A 22713-nucleotide genomic window follows, 5' to 3' on the forward strand; every position below is an offset into this window, starting at 1 on the left:
GTTATAGCTCTTATAGATAGCAATTATTCTGATCAGTGTGGTTAAAATCATTGTGATCAATGTGGTTAAAATCAATTGAAAATCTTTTGGAAAAGATACATTGTTTTTGATGCCATTATGAACATTCACAACTCACTGGAGATCAACATATCAACAGAAACGAGTTTGGAAGAAGTTTCCAACTCTTAAAACTTCGAAGTGCTTAAGACTTCAGTGGAGGAATTAACTGCAGATGTAGTAGAAACAACAAGAGAACCAGAATTAGAAGTGGAACCTGAAGCTATGACTGAATTGATGTGACCTCATTATAAAATCTGAGCTGCAATCTACTGGTGAAAATGTTGTGAACATTGTTGAAGTGACAATTATGGATTTAGGATATTACACCCACTTAGTCAGTAAAGCAGTGGTAGAGTTTGAGATGGCTGACTTCTATTTAAAAGAAGTTCTAGGTTGAAAGTAAAATGCTATCAAACAGTCATCATGCTATAGAGAAATCACATGTGAACAGAAGAATCTATCAATATGACAAGCTTCATATTGATAGATGTTGTCTTAAAGAAATTGCCACTGCCACCCCAGCCTTCTGCAATCACCACCTGGGTCAGCATTGAGGCAAACCTTCTACCAGTATAAAGATTAAAACTTGCTGAGGGTTCAGATGATGGCCGGCATTTTTTAGCGATATTTAAATTTAAGATGTATATATATTGTTTTTTTCTAAAGCAGAATACTATTGCATTCTTAATAGATTACAGCCTAGTGTAGAGATAAATTTTACGTGTACTGGGAAAACAACAAATTCAGGTGATTTAGTTTTTTAGAATGTCACCTTCTTGCAGGTCTAGAAATAGATCTAGAAATATAACTGCAGTATCTCTGAGGTATACGTATATTTTCCCTCAATGCTTTCATAGCTTAAAACATAAAAGGTTTAAGATCTACTTGAATCATACTCATGAATGAAGAGAAATAAGAGTCTAAAAATGCTTTTCAAATGGATAGCCAACTGCCTCTATAATCCCAATCACTAAAATTTGTTGAACAAAACTTACTTGTGTCAGGTACTGTCTTACTTAATCACACTCTTAGGACTGTTTTGAGGATTAAACACATTTTTTTAATATAAATTTAAAAAATAATATAATAGTTTATTTTTACATCATTTTTGTGCCTTTTTCCATCTGAGTTGTAATCCCCATGGGCTTCCCATCACCAAATCACCCGTGTGCCATCACCATAGGCCCATGTACTTACCCGCTGCCCCCATTTTTGATCCCATTCCCCACTCCACCCCTATAAAATGTCTCTGGTATACAGTTGTTCATTTATTATTACTATTATTTCCTCCCTTGGTCCTTTATACTCCTGCTATGAGTGAAACCATCCAGTACTTTTCCTTTTTTCTGGTTTATTTCACTAAGTATGATCCCTTCCAGCTTCATCCATGTTGCTGCAAAAGGCATGTGTTTATTTTTTTTTTTTGGATGCTGAGTAATATTCCATTGTAAGCACAACATTTTAAAGAACCAAGAAAGCAATGAAGTTGTGGTTTGCTAATTTATATAGATACTAACTGGTAGAGTTAGGGTCCCAAGTAGGATCCAGAGTTAGGATCCCTAGTAGAATGGCTCTACACTACTTGGGTCTCCCAAGAATTGCCCTTTCCCATAGATTTGCAATATTACCTATACAATAAGCCAAATTTCATGACTTTTTTTTTGACTGGGAACTCTATTAATGTTTCAACACTATATTTCTTTACTCTAATACTATCTTGTGGTCATTAAAAAAAAAAAAAAAACTAACCTGATCAGGCTATCCACCCTAGTTAAAATTCTATCTCCTTATTGACTTAAGATCCAGTCCAAATCCTTAATCCTATCATATAAGGCCTCCTCCCTCCTACTTTGGGAGTCTCAGATGTGGTTATTTCTCCTTGTTATTTCCTAAAATCTTCTGGCAGTTGTCTGAACATATCAAGTGCATTCATTCTGCATATGAATATCCATGTTTTCAGGCTCTTGCTCATGTTTCCTATGCTCATCTTACTTGACTGATTTACTGAGCAAGTAGCTATTCATTTTTATTCTTCTTCTTTTTTTTTAATGCTGTTTAAGGTTTATTTATTTATCCACACAGAACTGGGGTACAGGGGCGGTTAGAGAATTCACCGGAGACAGAGTGGGGAGAACAGGCCAACTGACCAAGTATACTGCTGAGGGGAACAGCGGGAGGGTCAGGAGAGGTCTTCCTTGCCATGTGGATCACCTCTGGGGCAGGCAAGGATAGAACCCATGCTGAAGTGGCTTTAGCTTCTTAGTGCTGTGCTTTAACCTGCTGCACCGCCAGGGAGGGCCTATTCATTTTTGAACATTGTTATCTCCAGTCTTTCCTCCCCACCCAACCAACCAAAGAGAAATTCTTTCCTTTATGTGTGTACTGCCTTAGATTTTTATCCTAGCACCAACAGTTTACTGTATTTGTTTATTTATATTTCTTTCCCTACCATAAGTATCTTGGCATGACTGTATTTTATTAAATACCTAGGATAATCTTAACAAATTGGACCCTCCCTGATGGGTTAAGTCTCAGCACTATGAAGCTATTGGTTGCCACTGCAGCACGAGTTTGATCCATGGCCAGGGAGGTGATTCACATGGTAGAGCAAATCTCTTCTGTCCTGCCCATTGCTCCTCTGAGCAATATATTTCAGTCAGTCTGCCTGTTCTACGTCCCTCTCTGTCTATGTTGAATCCTTTCACCTCTCCCAGCATCTCTGACCTGTATTCCAGTTCTTGTATGCATAAATAAATCCTTAAAAGAAAAGCTGAATAATTCAATCTAAAATGACAGTCCATTAATGTGAACAATCCTGATTTATAAAACTAGGCTACAAATTTGTAAATGGTACAAAATATCCTTTTTCCCAAAAATATTTTCAAAACATGAAAAAGTGTATTTAACCAAACACAGTTCATAACAGACCAAATGGGGGAGTAGAATAATAACAATTCATGCTGTAGCATGTTCAATGAACTGATGACAGAGAAAGCTGGTTAAAGGAAGGCAGAGAACTTGTTCATGGAAGAGTTAGAACCGAGGGGCTCCATAATCATCTGGCATCCGCTCAATGTTGTATCTGATCAGGACAAAAAAATGAACTGGTAAGAAAGGTGGGCCCAGCACCCACCTAAAAACCCATCCTTTACTGACTGCAACACTCTCATCCCCTACTGTGAACTCTTTTAGTCAGTGGGAACACTTTAGAGAAAAATCATAAAATTTATAGCAAAACACTGATGATATTATCTTTATTCTTCAAAATCAGAAAGTTTGCAAGTGAGGGAGCCAGGCTCTGAGTCCGGGTAAGCCCAACGCTTAGTCCGCTTAGCTATATTGTGCTCTCCCTAGGACGATATGTTATACAATAGTATAATGGATAAAAGTATAACTTTTGTTGTTTTATAAGTTTTTAGCTTCCTAGATGAGGTGCTCATCACATACACTAGCCTTTAAAATTAAAGATATTTCTGGCAAAAAAAAAAATTGTTTTAAATTATTGATTTGCAATTAAAACAGCTCCTCCCTATCCCCTTTAGCAATCGTTCTGTAACAAGGTGAATGTCAGGCTTTTTTCCCAAATCCAAGCTTTATCTTTGGCCTTTGTTCTCGTTACTTTGCTTCCTCAGTATAGCTATATGTAAACATTCGATATATTTTTTAACTGCTTCCATGTAAAATGACCTCATGTAAGTTTGATATTAACTATAGACTCTTAAGCACTTCCCCAAGAGAAAGTTCTCACCTATGATTAGAAATGTACATGATAGGAACTCCAGGAATCTTCCTTATTCTTCGCTTAAGGTCCCGGTCAACAGTGGCCACAATGTAGCACTTGTGCTGTAGAAGACACAAAATGAGCATTCACTTAGAGGTCACTGAAACTACTTAGTCATACTGGATAATGGCATAACCACCAGCTAGTCTGCAGAATTACTCACTTTCACAGTAAATAGCCCAGGGAAGGAATTAACAATCTGTTGAGTAGCTACTATAACTAGAAACTCTATTTATAAAACATGAGTTGGCTGGTCTAAATACAGCTCTAAGAATCTTGAGGAGAAGAAAAAAAAAACTATTTAAAAGCAGCAAATTGTTTTCTGTCTTGAAGAATGTTCATGTTTGGGGTATATAATCCCTTGGTTTGGAGAAAATACCCAAGGGGATCTGTATAAAGGCCCACTAAACACCTTAAATGGGAGGTACAACTTTTTGATTTTTCCAGATTCTCTGGGATTGGGCCTACTCTGAGATCTCCTCTCTCCTCTGAGAGATCTCCTCTCTCCTCATACCCCTGGGCCATGAGCCAGAATAGGATCTCCAAGACAAGTCTGAGCCAAGCAGTTCTGAAAGCAGTAAAATTAGAGGAAATTAGAAACAAACCGGGTTGTGCTTTACTTCCATTACACCCAAAGTTCCCATTACGTTTCAGAGTTGCAGCCTGGTGTTGGCTGTGATGAGGGAATTAAGGAGAATGCTGGTCCCACTCACAGTATAGAGTGACTATCTGGTTAGCAGTATGGAGCACCAGATGAAGATGATTGCTTTTAGCAGAAGAGACTCTTAAAAAGGCAATCCACAGCAAAAGTTCTTGTGGTACTTGATATGGAAGCCAGAACAGAAGAACCTAAAACCTTTCTATTCCAAAGTAGGAACTAGCACCCTGGGAGACTCAGGTGTGACAAAGAAATATTTCTAGGTTAGGCAGAGTGGAAGGAAACAAAATTAACCCATGAGAAATGGAAATGGAACCTTATATTAGATCCACTGGTAGGTAGAATCAGATGTTATTAAATCTCACATACTCACTGAATCCATTCCATAGAGATTTGTAGAATAAAGAACCAGTAAGTGCCCTACATCACATACTCAAATGCAGGTGCTGGGATATGGGACACATGTTTTCTCCCCAACCCATTCTGTTGACATTATGGTTATGGTGTACATTCCAATCCATTTTCTCAAGTAAAAGAGGTCAACTACACTTTCTATGAGGTGTATACTACATATACTTAACAAATTATATTCTGAGATACTTTACTAACCTTGAAGGTACCAAAGAGAAGTTTACTTTTTCAAAGCACAAAATAAACATTTAAAAACTGATGATACCTGAGTTACTCGCTGTACTAAGCAATCATCTGCATAGGTTCCTTTGTGTGTACATGGTAATCGTTCAAATCTTGGATCCTTGGCAATCCTATAGGATTGTAAAAATAGATTAAAAAAAATATTTTGGTGGCCCTCCCTGGTGGCGCAGCGGGTTAAAGCACAGCACTGAGAATCTAAAGCCGCTTCCGCATGAGTTCGATTCCCGCCTGCCCCGGAGGTGACCACATGGCGTGGCAGACCTCTTCTGACCCGCCCGCTGCTCCCCTCAGCAGTGTGCTTCGTCAATCTGCCTGTTCTGCTCCCCACTCTGTCTCTGGTGAAGCCTCTCACCGCCCCTGAGCCTCTGGCCTGTACCCCAGTTCTGTATGCACAAATAAATAAATCTTAAAAAATATATATATATTTTGGCAATGGGATAACTTTCTGAGTGTCAATCAATGAAATAAAAGTAACATGACCTATGTGGAGATTTTTAAGGCCTCTTCTCCCACTAGAGCTTATCTCTAGTTTAAAATAACTTACAAGGACATCAAAGAGTACTGGCATGCCTGAGTTCAGGTCATCTTCACAAAACTCTGAACTATTATTTTTTCCATTTTATAGATGAAGAAACAGATTCAGAGAAATTGATTAATTTGTTATGGAATTAGTTGGGAAAAGAGTCAACATTCAAAACCAAATTGAACCCAACCATTTCATTTTTAGGAAGCTGTCTTAAACACAAATGTATAAGGATACAGCCACAAGATGGTGCCTACAGCAGTTTATACTAACTGGAGATAGTGTGAATAATCATCAGCAAGGTAAAAAAATATTAAATACACTTTAGTGTTCCATCCTATTTTAAAAAATAGAGTTGTATATACTAACATGGAAAGACTTATAATAAGCTGTTAAATAAACAAAGCAAGTCACTGAAATATATGACTCAATTCAGAAAACGCAAATCTCCTTTTCTGAATTTTTTCTTGATTTGCAATTGCTCAGGCAATCTGGGGAAAAAATACAAAATTATCACTTCCCTGAGAATTTGGTGTAGGAATATGAACAGTGTGAATATGGAGGTATATATTACTTTTTATTTTGTATATATAACACATATTTTTATTGTTTGCCACAAACAAAAGTATTATTTTGATACAATTTTCAAGAAGAAAAACCTAAAGTCTTTGTTTCTTGGTGTCATGTTTTTTCTACACAATGGTAGTGAGTCACAAAATAAAACAGAAAATATTCATACAATACCAAGTACAATAAAGATATGCCACACTGGAGTAATTCAGGGAGGGGTCAATGCGTGTTGAGTATTTAGGAAAAAACTACATGGAGGAAATGAAGTGAAGATTAAAGAATGCTCCACGCAAAGTGAAGGCAGGCATGTTCCAAACAGAACACCAACCATCTGTGAAATGGTTTGGTGTGTGCAGGAAGAGGGAGTATTTCTTTCTGTTGCGGAGAAGAGTGTGCAGAGGAGCGTTGGCTCCTGAAACCATTCATCTCCTCCTTCCTACTGGCACTTTACTAGAAACATGACTACTTGCTCTACCATCTGACCCTCCTTAAAAGAGGGAAAAAATCCTTCATTTATTTAACCCTCCTTCTAGTTAACACCCGTTTCTTCTCATAGTCAGACTTGGTGCCTTTTATTCTTTCTTTTTATTATTAAAATAATTGTATCTTTCCCTCCCATTTATTTGAAATATGTCAAGTACACACACACAAAAAATAATGACTACCTAGTATCTATCATCCAGTTAAAGAAATGAAATAAACACAAGCAGACCCCCCCAATCCTAATCTTTTTATAATTTATTTACATCACTGTCCATTTTTAAATGTTTGCTTTCTTTTCTCAGGTGTATTCCCACAGAATTTCCACCACTAATTCACTTGTGCACCATCACTGCAGTCCCCCTCAAGGATGTTCTTAAGTGACTTGGGTATTTTTTTGGTATTTTTTTTAAGCTGCCAATAAGTGATGATGAAGAATACAATGGCTACTAGCATTACCTGGGCCCAATATCTTGACTTGCATGAAGGCACCAGTATTTTTGCCAACAAATGTCAACACAAAGGCAATGTGTTGGTATTCTTAGAAAGTAGCTTTGTACTCGCAAAGGTGTCTAAATTCAAGAATGCTTTCTAGAGTAAACGCAAAACCTAGAATGTGAATCCTTGATGTGTGAGACACTGATTCAGAAGAAGATATCTGTATAACAAACTGACAGAAAGACACTCTTTAACTGAAAACCTAGCGGAACTGTTTAAAGGAGGCCCATGAGACCAACATGAATGAGTAACTCAGTTCAAAAAGCTTAAAAATCTCTTAACATTTAAATGTTTGCTTTCTTAATCATACTGATAAACTAATTTTGTAGAATTTTTATTTAAACTAATTGTCAAGATGTCTTTGGAGAGCAAAAGAATCTTCAGTATATCAATCTAGAACAAATCTAGACCAACCCAGCCTACCTGAGAGCCACTCGATACTTCTGTCCCAATTTCTCAATTTCAGCCATTACACAGTCAGTTATACAAGGGATACCTGCCAGGAAAGAAATACATATGGTAACTGAAATGGCAAGTAAACTAATTTTACTCTCCCTGAGTTATATCCTGTCCAGTTATTCAAAGACCCAAGAGACTTCTGGAATGACAGAAGCAGCACAGTGAGATGAATAAAAAGTAGTAAAAGGAGAATAAGGCTCTACTTATAAGAAATTGTCCCAAAAATACATCACAGACATATTGAATATATCTAGAGGAAAAAAAGTTAGCTGGACCCCATCATACTTTACATACTAAAATAAACTCTGGTTGGAAATAAATTTGAAATGTAAACTAAGAGAAAACATGATATTAACCAGAAAAATGTAAATTTTGATCGACAACTATCAACAGTCATATGAAAATAAAGTGGGGGCCCTCTCTGGTGGCTCAGCGGGTTAAAGCACAGCACTATGAAGCTATTGCAGCCACTGCAGCATGATTTTGACCCCTGGCCAGGGAGGTGACCCACATGGCATGGCATTCTTCTCCTGACCCGCCCACCCGCTGCTCCCCTCAGCAGTGTATTTCAGTAGATCTGCCTGTTTTACTCCCCACTCTGTCTCTGGTGAATCCTCTCACCCCCTGCACCTCTTGCTTGTAATCCAATTCTGTATGCATAAATAAATCAATCTTAAAAAAGGGGGGGGGGAATATTTTTACACATTTGTCAAAGGGTTAATTTCCTTTCTATAAAAGAGCTAATAATAGTAGCTAAGGATTTTGTGTTATTTGCCAGACATTTTGCTAAGCACTTCACAAGAATTACCTCATTTATTCTTTAAAATAATTTCTATCATGTAGAAGTGTTATTATTATCATTCCACTTTATAGATGAAGAACCTGAGACATACAGCTGAGACATACAGAAGTTAAGTAACTAGATAGTAAAAGGTGAAGCCAAGATTTGAACTAAGTCTGGTTACTGACTAGGCTCTTAGCCATCATACTGTATTTTAGTTTACAACAGACATACAAATTGTCAATAAGCAGAGAGATGCTCAAGTTCATTCCTTAAATAAGGACATATAGACTAAAACAGATACATTTTCTACCTATAGTGTGGTGTTAAACAGATGAAAATACCCAATTATTGAATAAGGAATTAATCTTATATTATCAGTAGGAATAACTATTTAAGAGTAATTGTGCAATATCTATTACAATTTAAAAAATATATACCCTTTCATACTACAAATACAGCTCTTAGAAAATGAATCCTAATGAAATATTCCACTTTACAAAGATAGATATTCAGATATTCACCACAGTCTTATGTTTAGTAGGTAAAAAATTCTCATCTGTTTTTCAAAATATCCACAAAGATGGTCAAAGGACATGTTTTCTGAATTGTGAAAATGTAACTATATCCACTCAAGTATGCATTACATTTCAATTTGCTATGGTTAGTCAATTAAATAACTAGCAATTCATTTAACTAGAAGCCCTTCTTTTCATGTATTTAAATAAATATGATATGATAATTCAATACAAATGTTACAGAAATGTAAAAGTATGATACTCACACTTGGCATATAAACAGTCCATCATTGACTGCACTAAGTCCAACTTGGCTTTAATGGAAAAGTTGATAAAGTTGGTATCAACCAGGATGTGATATGGTGGGCCCAGCTGTGTGTTATATTGGAAGAATAAGCAGGAGGGGTGTTGGGTGCTGAGGGAAAAGAACCAAAACACAAAATAATGCCTGCATTAATGCAAAATAAAGAATAGTTTGCTACTGGTTAAGCTCCTTCTCTTATTCATTTTGAAGAAGTCCTAATAATTATGTAATAATACTTTCTACAATAAACTAAGGCAACAATAACTATTTTTATTCATTTTTTTTGATATGGCTGAAAACCTGTACATGTAATTATTGTGTATATATTACATCTTCCAATAAAGAAATTAAAATTTCTATTATTTTTATTATAGAATTAAGGCTTGCCAGTGGAATAAGTTAACTTTTACTTGGAAAAAAAAAAATCCTGTGATGATATATCCATAACCATTTATCGCCAAGTAAGAAAAGTAAAATTGGATGTTTTCATAAAGTTCACAGTATTTATTTGAAAAGAATAATCTTTATTCTGAAAGTTGTCTTTACTAGTTTTTTTGGAGATACCTTCCTTCATGAAATGTTGATGTATAATACATGCAATTATTTCTTTTGAACTATTCTTAAAAAGGAAAAAATGATACCCCTAGTATCTTAAGGGAAATTGTAATGCTTTGTGAAATTCAAAAACCTTCAAACCACTGAAATTGGTATATACTCATCAATATCACTTTCATTTGTATAAATATGTCTGATTTACTCACAAATGACTGAACCAATCAGTTCAGGGAAAGTCTGGATTTCAAGAGGCTTGTAGTTTTAGATTTTCTCCTGAAGTTTTAAAAGAAACTTACAAATTTTGATTACTCACACTTCTCTTTCCTTGAGTGCACTGGGGTCTTTCTTTTCTTTCTTTTTTGGTTTTAGTCTATCCTTTTCTTTACTATGGGGAAAAAAGAAATTAAATGCAAGGATGAGCATCATAGCAGTTAATTTACTCAAAATTAAATTTCCTTATTTTGGTCTATAGAGGAAATCTCATTTTATAACTTCATTATGTTCATATCATTAAGCATTTTTTGAGTACAAGTAGCTGTGTAAAAAATAGCCTAGAAGTAACATAATCAGTGAATTATTAAAATTTAAAATCTTTAGTCAATAATTCATAAAATTAATAAGGGTAAATATATGTTGATCATATTACCATTTCTTTCTTAGAAGCTTATATCAAGGATCAAAATCTACTACCAAGCAGTGGTAAATAGTTTGACATTTATCTTCTGAAAACTCACGTTTCCACTGTTTCCATATTCTCTCATATGCACCTTAAAAATGGTTAAATGTAACAACACATACACAAGTTTAATTAAAAATAAAATATCAATGGGGCAAATTTCCAAAAATTCCATAATACATACATACTAAAGGCTTGACAATAGAATAACTGAAGGTTTTAAATGACCATTCCTTTGCTGTGAGGCTTTGAAACACAAAAACCAGTCCTTACTCATAACTGTCTCCATTCTTCACTGGAGCAGGGAGCCTACTTATTTTCTCCTTAAAATAGGGAAAATCATTTCACTTTTCTTCTATAGCAATCTGGATTTCCTAGGTTTCTAAAAATGAGGTATTTAGGTGTTTCCCTAAATATTTGAATGTTTGGTGCTGGAGATACAGGACAACCATGGCTGATCTCATTCTTTCCACAATTATTTCGACATTGTGTGTGTGTGTGTGTGTAATGGCAAGAACATAAAGATAGTCCCACCTACTGCGCAGAATTAATAGGAAATAGATAAAATACATAAAAACGGTGGCACAAAGTCAATATTTAAGAGATGTTTAATTCCCATCCCATTCATCAGTGTACTGGGCTCAGCAGCTAAGTGACAGACGCTTAACTATTTTACCGTGCTATATAGATCCAACACAAAAATAATTAAAAAGTAAACATAAAATAACAAAAACGTTTACTACTTAGCGCGTTTCGACTCCTAATAGACTCTGGATAGTCTATGAACCCAGTCTATTCCGGACACTCACAGCCTCTGATCTCTCAGACTAAGCATTCGCTTCATGGTCGCATACTTCCTTGTTTTCTTTTGCTTCCCCTTGAAACAAAAATTTTAAAATTAAAAGGCCTGTACATACAGCTAAAAACATCTTCTTAAATCCCTTCTTTGCTTTTGTCCATCTCCCGGTGCCCTCAAACAGCCAGGTCCTCTCTCTCCCTGCCCCAATCCCGGCTTCTCCCCACTCTCTGGAGCATAACGGGCACCGCGCCGAGCAGATTAAGAGCTAAAATCAATAGTGAAAATAAAAAGAATGTGGAGGAAATTTAGCCCAGGGATGTGTCCCTCAGTTTTCACCCAGGGTAGACAGACACGGTTCACTCACCATGTTCACGGTGCAATCTCGTTTCTTCCGCAATCACCAACAGCGCGCCTCTTTTGCGTCACTCGTAAGTTGCTTCCGGCAAAAGATAGCCCGGAAGCGGAAGCCGCTTTGGGAAACGGGCAAGCTCTCGCCGGTTCCCAGCCCGGGAGAAGGTCTGTACTGGGGTCTCTTGAGGGCAGGTGCCAGGGTCGGTCTCCTGCTGGGTGTTGCTGCAGCCTCCCAAGGTAGCGGCGCTGGGACTTCGCCGCTCTGCACCCCCCATCCTCGGGTAACGTTTCACTCCTCTACCAACTCCAGCCCGGGGGCAGAACCCAGAGGACTTGCTGAACCTGAGTTCCAGAAAGAGTACTAGGATCGGGAGGGATGGCCTTTGGTGTTGCTCAGTAGTTTTGGGAAACACGTTCTCTTCATCTCTTCGCGCTGGGGTGTCAGATCTCTTCCACGCAACTTAGAGATTCTGGTTCCTACTTAGGTTCCCCATCCGGCATGGTGCTTCTTGCAGCAGGGTGGACGAGTCTCTTAGTTCTCCCCGAGGGAGTATCTTGTAAGTGTATTGGTGAAAAGAGGCATTGAAGCAGCGTTTGAGGATTTTAGACAGCCTCTCGAAAATTGGGTTATAAGCTTGCCTATGAGAGTTGTTACCAAAGCAGGAAAATGGTGGGAAAGAATTGGCATTAATTGTGAATAAATAGGGCGTGTCATCCTTAATGGACAAGGAAGAACGAGAAGGGAAAGCTAACACGTATTTCTTTGATCACTTGCTTTGTACTCTGGTGGTTCTTGACCTTTTGAAGTTTACATGCCCGTCGAAAGTTTGTGGAAGGCCAGGGACGAGTTTTTAAAAATGTGTACACATGCAATTGCCATATAATTATGAGACTGTGTCATATAATTAGGAGACTGCTCATATGTAGACCCTCCAGATGTCTGTGGTGTTAAGTTTAAGGACCTATATTTTGTATGCTATACTTGACACTAACTGCACATCCTTTTTTGACCTTTACAATAACTGAAGCACCCTCATTTTTAAAAATTTATAACACTTTATTTTTACATCATTTTGTACATTTTTTTCCATCTCAATTGTAACCCCCTGCGTGTTTCCCATCACCAAGTCACCCGTGAAAGCACCCTCATTTTAAAGATGTTAAAGAGGTTCAGACTTGGTTCAGGTGTTTGAACCCAAAGCCTGCACTTTTCTTATGGCACAAAACTGTCCTAATATTTGAAATCTAAAGAGGTTAGTTCGTTAAGAAAACTGACCATTTCATAACCTTTACTAAGACACCACTGTTTTGGTAAACTTGAACTTTAAAGTCTAAATGATGGCTTTAAAAATCCCTATTCCATCTCTTATTAGTTTTATGACAGTGAGTGAGTTAATCTATCTGTGATCCAGTTTCTTTATCTGTAAAATGGAGATAATCAGCAGTATATTGTATAGAGATATTATTAGTACTAAATGCGTTAAAGTGTGGAATCTGTAGAACACTGGCCACCACAAGTAAACCCTGTTAAGTGTCTTCAATGATTATAATATATTTTCCAATGTAGAATATAAGGAGGTATTAGACTGTAATGTCAATTGTATTTTAAGTTTTCGTTTCTTGAGCACAATTGCAGAGTGATGTCTGGTATTAATTTGAATGAAGACAAATTTTCTTCCTGGTTTTCTTGTCTTGGAAGTATGCTTATGTTTAAGTAGTTTTGTAGCTCTGAAATTTTGCTGTTGAGATCATTTTATTATTGAACATCCAAAGATACTGTATATGTCCCCCTCTTTACCCTATTTGAAGTCACCAGTTCCTAATCTTTTCAGCACAACTTGTCTCTGCCAAGCTGTCATTCATGGATAGAGCTGACAGCGTTTTGTTTTTTTTTTTTTTTGATTCGGTAGAACCTCTCAGTGATTAGGCAATATGCTTTTTAAGCAAACACGATCAGTTGTCTGTGTGTGTTTTAAACATTTGGAGACTGATTAGTATTATATATAGTTCAGAAGGAAATTGCATATAATTAAACAGTAATTTGCATTTAAATTCAGGCATTAACAGAAAAATACTCCTGGTAATTTGTGCACTGAATGTTGGAAGCATTAACAATAACAAATTAAAAAAAAAAAGCAGCTTGTAGTGTGTATTCTGGAAATTTTCTGATTTGTTTGATTGTTAATGCTTGATAGGGAGCTAATTGGTGTAGGAAAACCACGGGGGATGAAAATATACTTAGAAAAATGCTTTTGTTGCATTGTGAATTTATTGCAACCAGAGTTTCTATATTCTAAGATTAAAGTATTCAGACAGTCTATAGCATGTTTTGATGGTGATGGTGTTGTTTTGTGTTGGGTAGGAGCAGCAATTGCCTTTGATTACATACTTGTGAGAGAAAGAAATTATTTTAGTCCTCAGCAGTCAAGAGGGTTTTTTTTTGGTTTGTTTTTGTCTTGTCTTAAAAAAGAATTGCTCAAGGCATTTGACCCACAGTTAGAACACATAATTGGGCTTGAACTTCATTCCATTCACTGATTGGCCTCATTTATCTAATTTAAGTTGATAACAAATTTCTTTATAAAACTTTAGGTAGTGAAAGAGTCCCTGAAGAACATCTTACATATTTCAGTGTTAGAAAGGTAAAGGTAGCTTCATTTTTGTGGCCATCAAGGGAGAAAAAAATTCATATTTTCTTCATTTTCAAGTTAGTTTAGTTTTTTGCACATATTTTTATGTTTCATGTGATACTATATTTTCCCTTAACAAATGCTAGCTGCAATTATTTTTCAGTTAACCTGACTAGCTTCTAAATGTGGTAATATGTACCCAGCGTCCTCTGCTCCTAAGATCATGACACCGAATTAGCTTGTAAGGCTACCTCAGAGGTATATTAAGCTGTATGTTCATTCATACAGAAAATACTTATTCAAGGTCCATTCTGCCCTAGTTTTGCCTGTATTGGAGAAAGACTTGTGAACAGATAGATTGTGATAGGTGGTATACAAATCGATATATTTTGGAGGAGTTACTCTTTTATTTCTGGAAGTGATCGAGGTCAGAATACTCAGAATACTGTTACATAATTTTTTTTTAATATGATCAACTTGCCATATGGTCAGATTTGATGACTTTAATAGAGTCTAGTGTATCTAACCATTCAAATGACTTTAGCCATTAAATAGGTTAGGTTTAAATTTCAATTATCTTCCTTTGGTTTCTTTTCTTAAAAGAGTTGAATGTTTTGCCTTCAGTGATATTCTTTTGTTAATAGCTTTCAGACTTTTGAGGTTTGAACCTGCCATTTAACCTAATTGCAATGTATGTGTGTGAGTGTGTGTGCACGCCTGCCTGTGAATCCAAGTATCTGAAGACTTCATATGATATTATATCACAATGATGGTTTCCTGGTGGGACTCTTGAAGTCTGTTCTTTTTTCTAAATTATGAGATTAGAAAGAAATGAGTATTTGTTTAGTTAATAGAAACTTAGCCTGAATTGAACTGTATCATTTGATTTCAGCATGAATTGTTACTTTGAATAGCTGAGGAATTTGCACCATGTTTTTCAGAGCTTGTTGCTGAAGTATTTATTTTAGTGCAGTTTGCCTGTTGGTATTAAGATGTTATTATCAACATCTGTTAATTGTATTTTGTATTCATTACTTTTTTGGACTAGAGATCAGGTAAAGATAATGTAGTAGCAAGTGTAGTAACACATTTTTCTCTATTGTTTCTTTACAACCAGAGAGCCAGCCCAGGTTCAATTCCAAGGATGCCCCCCCCTCCCCGGCATATATAGTGAAGCTATGAAGAGAGACAACACTTAAAACCTCCCAAGTATTATCTATTTTTAGAAATATTTATTTATGCATACAGAACTGGGGTACAAGCCAGAGGTGTGAGGGGTGAGAGGATTCATCAGAGACAGGAATGCAAGTGTAAACAGGCAGATTGACTGAAATACACTATTGAGGTGAATAGTGGGGGAGACAGGAGAGGTCAGCTGCACCTTGTAGGTCACCTCCCTGACCTGGGCTCAAACTTACTGCAGTGGTTTCAGTTCAGCTTCATACTGCTGCGTTTTAACCCCTTGCACCACCAGGGGGGCCCTTAGATTTCTTGGTAAAGCAGGAAACCCAGCTGGACTCTAAATTTTTTTATAGAATTGAATTGAAAAGGATTTGAAAACAGTTAACCAGGTATTACCCAGATTGGTACAGTGGGTAATGAGGCTTGATTTAAACCCTAAGGGTAAATGGGAAGGTATATTTAACTTTTTAAACACATTTTATTTTGGAGTATCAGATTTATAGAAAAGTTGCAAAGATAGTACAAATCTTACCTTTCTCTGTTCTTCCACTAATGTTAGCATTTGAAGTTTAACCATGGAACATTTGTTACATCTTAGAAATTAGTGTTGATGCAGTACTACTATTAACTGAATCACACACTTTCTTAGACCATACGCATTTTGGCCCTGTATATCTTGATGAACAGACTGGACTTTTCACAGAGCTTTTTCTGTGCTATATATGTGGTCCTGTGATCACCAGGGCTGAAGAGGGAAAGTCCATTGACCATGAGAATAAACAATACTGCATAGGTAGTGTTTTGTACCTGTTGGTTCCCAAAGCACTGTTAAGTCCCTGAAAAAGTTGGCTTTAGTCCCAGGAAGGTGGGAGAAGTTTCCTGAGATGTGAGAGCAGATCCTGATTCAGTGGCCCTTCTTGGGCTCCCTGTGGACACCCTGTGTGTACTCACCGTATATATTCTGCTACATGGAATGCACACCGATTATTTACTTGTGTGTCTTATTTATTAAGTTATATGTTTTTGAAGAGTCAGGGATCCTTCTTGCTCATTTTGGGATTTACAGGGCCCAACATATTACTTGAGATATAATAGGTTATTAATACTTATTTGAAGAAACGTATAAATCCTTATGTGGTAACATTAGATCAACAGAAGTTTTGTTTTGAGTCCTTGAAGCTGCCATCTTAAGTTGCCATTTCTGTGGCTAGGTTTTGTTTTTTTTTGTTTTTTTTTTTTTTCCTGGAACATTAAACAAATAAATAGAAAATGCTCATTTAAGGTTCCGCTTCCTTATGATTATATGATTTATTTTCCTTAAAAATGAGAGTAGATCTAACAGTAACGTATGGTAGTAGAGGTAGAAAGTTAGTTAACCTTTTGTATGTTTATGTGTGACATTTCTACTCCACTCGGCTGTCAGTCTGGCAGTTTGCCTGCCTCATCATGCACAGTTAATGAAATAACTTCCTAGACTTATTGAGGGAGACGGCTGTCAGATTCAGAGAATTAGTTTTAAAATTTCCCTGTTACAGCCAAGATTCAGTGTCCCAGGGTCACCTAAGTATGAAAACTGCCATGGTTTGGGAACACAGGGCCCGTCCCAGTTCTTTGGATTAAAAACTGTAGAGTCGGCCCTCCCTGGTGGCGCAGCGGGTTAAAGCACAGCACTGAGAAGCCGAGGCCACTTCAGCATGAGTTCGATTCCCGCCTGCCCAGGAGGTGACCACATGCCGCGGCAGACCTCTCCTGACCCGCCCGCTGCTCCCCTCAGCAGTGTACTTCGTCCATCTGCCTGTTCTGCTCCCTGCTCTGTCTCTGGTGAATCCTCTCGCCGCCCCTTAGCCTCTGGCCTGTACCCCAGTTCTGTATGGACAAATAAATAAATCTTAAAAAAAAAAAAACTGTAGAGTCAGTTTGGTATAGTAGAAAAAACATCAAGAAAGGAAGGAATTGCGATTTGAAAACTGCTGTCTGCTTGATTTAGACTGAAGACTTTGACAAGGTTCTAGATGAGCCAATTTTCTATTTTGTTTCTTTCCAGACTGCCCATGAAGTTATAGAATGATACTTTGTCATTTGTTTTTCTCACATTCCAGGTGTCAGTTGAATGTGAACTATGTTTTCATACATACTATTGATTTCATTTATGTCTCAAGAACCCCTGCTTTAAGAGAATAGCTCAACAAAGAGAATCCAAATTGAATTAAGAAATGTAGAATTTCTTGTCTTGGCCAGTTTAACCTTTACATGCCAAAACTTTCTTTTAACACGTGAGTGATTATGTAACTTTCTTTAGCTTCTTCCCAGGTTAGTGTGACTCAGTATTGTGAGAACTAAGATATAAAAGCTTCTCTTTTTAAACCAAAAGAGCAAGTATTCCATTGTTCCTGTCTTAACCTGAAGGTTTATGGTTCACGATCCAAGTTTTGGAATTTTGTTGTTTTAAGAACCACATCAGGGATGTGGTTATATATCAATTTGAGGAAATCAGAGAGATTCAAACCTTGGCTACATTTAGAAATGTCATCAGTAAGTTCAAGAGGGGGAAACCTATTAAAAGGTATTGAGTTTTTTAAATTCCAAAATAGACCATGACTTAAATAGTGCTTGGTAATGTGGGAAGTTGAATTTGAAAGAAACAAAGGGATAATAAGACTAAGTAACTAATTACAAGATAAGTGGAATGCTGGAGCTTAGAAAAAAATCTTAACATTTTTGACAAGTGATTTTCTTTTGTGAAAGTTTTAGGTAAAACTTCTGGGAGAAAATCTCTATGACCTTGAGTTAGGCAAAGCCTTAAAAAAAAAAATAGGACACAAACTATATAAAAAAGTTTAAGGTAGATGTCATCAAGTTAAAAACTTTTAAATAGTATTCTTAAGAAAATGAGGAGGAAATTCATAGGAAATATTTACCAAATACCTATCTAATAAATAATTTGTGTCTAGAATATATGAGGAACTCTTACAACTCAATAGTGAGAACTGACAACTCAATTTTTATAAAAATGACAAATCGTTTGAAAAAAAAAAAAGCTTTACAAATAGCTAATGTATATAACATGAAGAGATATTGCATATTGCTAGTTCTTAGGAAAATGCAAATTAAAATGTATATTAAAATTGGTAAAATTTAAAAATTGAAAGACTGTTCTAGATGCTAGTGGAACTCTCTATTTACTAATGATAAATAGATGTTTTCACCATTTGGCCCAGCAATCGCATTTTAATAAATGAAAACTAGTATCCACACAAAGACTTACACTTGACTGTACACAGCAGCTTTATCCATGATAGTCCCAAAATGTTAAGAATCCAGATATCCTTCCACTGGTAAATGGACAAACACATTGTAATATGTCCTTGTAATGAACATACTACGCAGCAGTGAAAAGAATGAGCAGATACATATAACATCTATGGAGCAAAAACAAAGGGTCACACAAAAGACTACATTTTGTATATGACACTGTATTTCTGGCAAGATGGCACATCAGTAGTTGCTAAGGGAACTTGAAGGGATTCCTCTGACGTCTGACTACAAAGAATCATGGGGAAAGTTTGGGTGAGTGTGATCAAATGCTCTATATCTTGACTGTTTTATTTCATACCTTACTCATTTATCAAGACTGACTGTTAATTTCAAATTGGTAACTTCTTGTATATATATGACTCAGACCTTAATGCTGGATTTATGACAGATTTTTTTTTGGTTAAAAATTAGAGGGGGCCTCCCTGGTGTTGCAGGGGTTAAAGACAAGGCTATCATCAGCCACTGCTGGTGTTTGATTCCCAGCTGGCCAGGGAGCTGACCCACATGCCACAGCAGACCTCTTCTGTCTTGTCTGCTTCTCTCTTCAGCAGTGTATTTCAGTATATCTGCTTGTTCTGCTCCCCACTCTTGTCTCTGGTGAATCCTCTCAACCCCCTCCACTACCTCTGGCCTACACCCCAGTTCTTGTGTACATAAATCTTTCAAAAAACAAAAAATAGAGACTGGATTTAAATTACATTAGACATGAATTTGTTATAGGCACTAAAATTTTGAAATAATAGTATTACTGAGTTGAATGCAAAGACCTTACTCAAGTTATCAGAGTTGGGTTAAATTTAGGTTAATATTCTTGTTAATGATGGAAATAAGATGCAAATTCTATTTAAGTTTTTAGATCAGAGAAATTAGAGTTCCAAATAATTAAGAAAAAAACATTGAGGTTTTTGAAACCTCTCTCTGACCTCTGTTTTTACTGGCTCTAATACTGTTGACCACCATTTTCTAGGAATCACTTCTTTTTGCCTACAAAATTCTTACAATAACTCTTACAGTTACTTTTATAGTGTATTCTGCTTCTCTGATTGTTCCTTCTCATTGCTAACTCCTCATTTTGAGGCAGTGGTTACGTTTGAGGTTGACTATGGGCAAGTTATTAATTCTCTATCCTCTGTTTCCTAGTCCACCAATTGTGGGTAACAGTATGGGTAGTTTATATAGTTGGTGTGAAAGTTCAGTGAAATAATACCTGAAGTTCTTCTAATAGTGCTGGTACATATTAAGTTCTAAATCAATGAGTTTTTTTCAAATCATCATTCTTGAGAAAAAAACGAAAGTCAGATTTTTGGATTTTTGCTATGGTTGTTTTCAAATGGATTTTCTCTGGAAAACCAGTTTGCTTCTCGGGTCTCTTCAAAGCCATCTTCCTTACTTACTGTGACTTGGGCTGCGATGACCTGGGGACAAACCACCCTCATACCCTGGCAGTCTAGCGGCCTGATGTCAGACCCACTTGCCCCAGGAACTCCTGTAGCACGGTCACCTAGATCTAGTTTCTGGTCTCAAGCAGTTCCTTCTCCTCATCCTTCCCAGCTTGACTCCCATAGCAGCTGAGTTCCTTCCTTTACTCACCGCATCTCCATTTTCTATTTGAGTCAGCTGAAGAGATGTCTTCTGTCCAAGATCACTCAGTAGTAAGATTATTGCTCTTGACCACTACTCTACTCCACTTAGAATATGTCATCCTTGTTTAACCCCCAGAGGTCTTTCTAAATACTTTGATAATGCTGAATTCCCTTGCTGGTACTTTTGCTTACGCTTTTCTTTCTGCCTAAGGCATTAGTCTTTTTTTTCTGCTTTGCAAATGCTTGCTCACTCTTAAGTAACAGTGCTATTGTTTGTCTTCTAAAGGTTTCCCCACTCTCTCTTCCTGTCCTGCAGACATTATTTCTCTTTTATGGCACTTGCCACTTTGTCTTGTCCACCTTCCAGGTAACTTCATTGAGGTTAACAACCTGTCTTATTTCTTGTGCTTTAGCTTTTAGCACACAATCTGACATTCAGCAAATGCTCAGAAATAGGAAATGTATAGAGACTGTGTAATACAGAAGGACCTAAAGATGTTAGTAGTCAGTGAGTTAAATTTGCCAAAACTTTGACATCTGTGTTTTAGACTAAGGGAAAATATAGATGTCGAGGGATGGGGAAACAGCATAAAACCTTTTTATTTAAAATTCGAGTATATAAGGTGGGTGATAATGGGATAATAGACCAGAAGTTGAAAACGGATTATGGTTCTTTTCAAACTTTTCATCTCAAATAGACTTTTCAGTTCTAGTGGTAAAGGATAATGGATATGTGACCCTCTAGAGGGCTAGAAATAGCTCTAAGCAGCATTTCAAGTACAAAATATCTGAACATATCCATGTTTTATCTTTAGAAACTCATGCATATTTTGTGTTCTGTTCTGTTCTGTTATCTGTGAATTTGTTTCAACATGAAAGTACTTTTTCCTCCCCACCACCTCATCCTCTAGTAACTAGATGCTGGGGAACATGTTATTTATCTTCTGGCTTCTAGCACATTCTGGCATGTCCTAATGCCCAAATCTGGGAAGTCTGGAATAGGGCTATAGTCTAATATGGCAGCATTCTAGTGTTCTATGTTTGGGGGGATTGTCTACTCAGGAGTATTATGTCATGAGACTGAGGAGGGTGAGCTCATCTTATTCTGACTAACAAGACTGTTCCTGGAAGGCTGCAGTCAGTTGGAGGCACCTCATTACTAGATCGCTAGGGACCAGTTGGAGAGAGTTCACAGAAGACCCACAGGAATGATTAAGAGGCTGGAGGGGCTGATGGATGAGGAAAGAATATAAATGAAAACCGTATAACTTGGCTGAACCAAGATATCAGGAATACACAACTGTATAAACATCTCAAGACTATAAACTTATGGGGGAGGGCAATCTTTTATGGCGGGGTTTTGGGGTGAGGAGAATAAACCAAGGGTGAAATTAAGTGAAGAAAAACGTATAACCTAAAGCATCTGATGGTGCACTTGATTTTTTGGAACCTCTTGAATTAGACCTCTCTAACTAATGGGCCTTTTGCTAGTTGGGCAGAATGAGGGGCATTCTGGGACCTCTACACTGTTACAGAGTGATTAAAAAATTTGATTTCCCTGGCCTCTTGACTGGTACTTCTATATAGAGAATACTGGAGGCTACATCTTACAAAGCAAATAACTTCTTTGATACTGTCTTATTTTGTGGAACTCAATTGGTGATATATGGAATGCCTCCATGCTAGTACTGACTCCATAAGAAGCAGAATTCTGAGCTGGGCTTTTACATCAGTTTTTTTGTGTCTTTTAAAAATAGTGCTTTGAAAGTAGAGACTGAGTCAGTAATAATTATTGTGTTAATTTTAGAAACCTGGGCATAGTTTTGGCCCCCAAGGTACTGGTTTTAGCAAATTGTAGCCTTGACAAAATGCAAGCATGATTGTAAGAAACACATACTTTGGGAAATGATTGTATAAAATTCCTTCTCAGAGTATGGAAAGTATAAAGCTTTTAAAAATCACTTGAAATTAGCCAGGAGAAATATTTGCATAATGCTGCAAGTTTGATAGTTCTTTTCCTTAAAGGGGATAGTTGAACTGGAAGAAAATGATATTTTTTTGATTCATGAAAATGCATTCATTTGTACAAGGCAATTGTGTACCTTTAAGAGTAAGACCTCTCCGCTAGAGATGGCAGACATTTTTGTGTAGGACCAAATAGGAAAGCTTTGTGGACTACATGTTTCTGTTGCCACTATTCAGCTCTACTGTTACAGTGCAAAAGCAGCCCCACACAATATGTAAGGGAATAAACTTGACTATGTTCATTTTGTTATTATAAAACTTTCAAAGAAACAAAAACAGGCAACTGTCTGGATTTGGCCTATGGGCTATAG

At 36.8% G+C, this 22713-nt stretch overlaps 2 protein-coding genes across 6 annotated transcripts in view; one reads left to right on the forward strand and one right to left on the reverse strand.

Moving 5' to 3' along the window:
• Positions 1-2771: 2771 nt before the first annotated feature.
• Positions 2772-11717, reverse strand: FCF1 (FCF1 rRNA-processing protein). Its single transcript, XM_004681693.2, has 8 exons — positions 11681-11717; positions 11327-11394; positions 10155-10226; positions 9249-9397; positions 7648-7720; positions 5176-5263; positions 3809-3903; positions 2772-3142 (listed from the first exon to the last, which is right to left on the reverse strand). The coding sequence occupies exons 1-8, from the start codon at positions 11681-11683 to the stop codon at positions 3094-3096; spliced, it is 597 nt and encodes a 198-aa protein (XP_004681750.1). The 5' UTR covers positions 11684-11717; the 3' UTR covers positions 2772-3093.
• Positions 11718-11778: 61 nt separating this feature from the next.
• AREL1 (apoptosis resistant E3 ubiquitin protein ligase 1) overlaps positions 11779-22713 on the forward strand; it is a 37709-nt gene continuing 26774 nt past the window's right edge. For 3 of the 5 annotated variants that reach the window (XM_004681694.2, XM_012724627.1, XM_012724625.1), the window contains exon 1: positions 11841-11948. The gene's annotated coding sequence lies outside the window, so the exon portion shown is untranslated. The other 2 variants (XM_012724624.1, XM_012724626.1) reach the window with 2 other exon arrangements.

This window comes from Condylura cristata, unplaced genomic scaffold (genome assembly GCF_000260355.1).
Source record: "Condylura cristata isolate star-nosed mole 26May11 unplaced genomic scaffold, ConCri1.0 scaffold00013, whole genome shotgun sequence".
Taxonomy (NCBI): domain Eukaryota; kingdom Metazoa; phylum Chordata; class Mammalia; order Eulipotyphla; family Talpidae; genus Condylura; species Condylura cristata.

Coding starts and splice junctions, on each gene's coding strand:
- FCF1 (XM_004681693.2), bottom strand. Junction 10,227..11,326: donor AGTCTGAGAGATCAGAGGCT/GTGAGTGTCCGG, acceptor TTTTCCCCATAG/TAAAGAAAAGGATAGACTAA. Junction 3,904..5,175: donor TAGTACAGCGAGTAACTCAG/GTATCATCAGTT, acceptor TGTCTTCTACAG/CACAAGTGCTACATTGTGGC.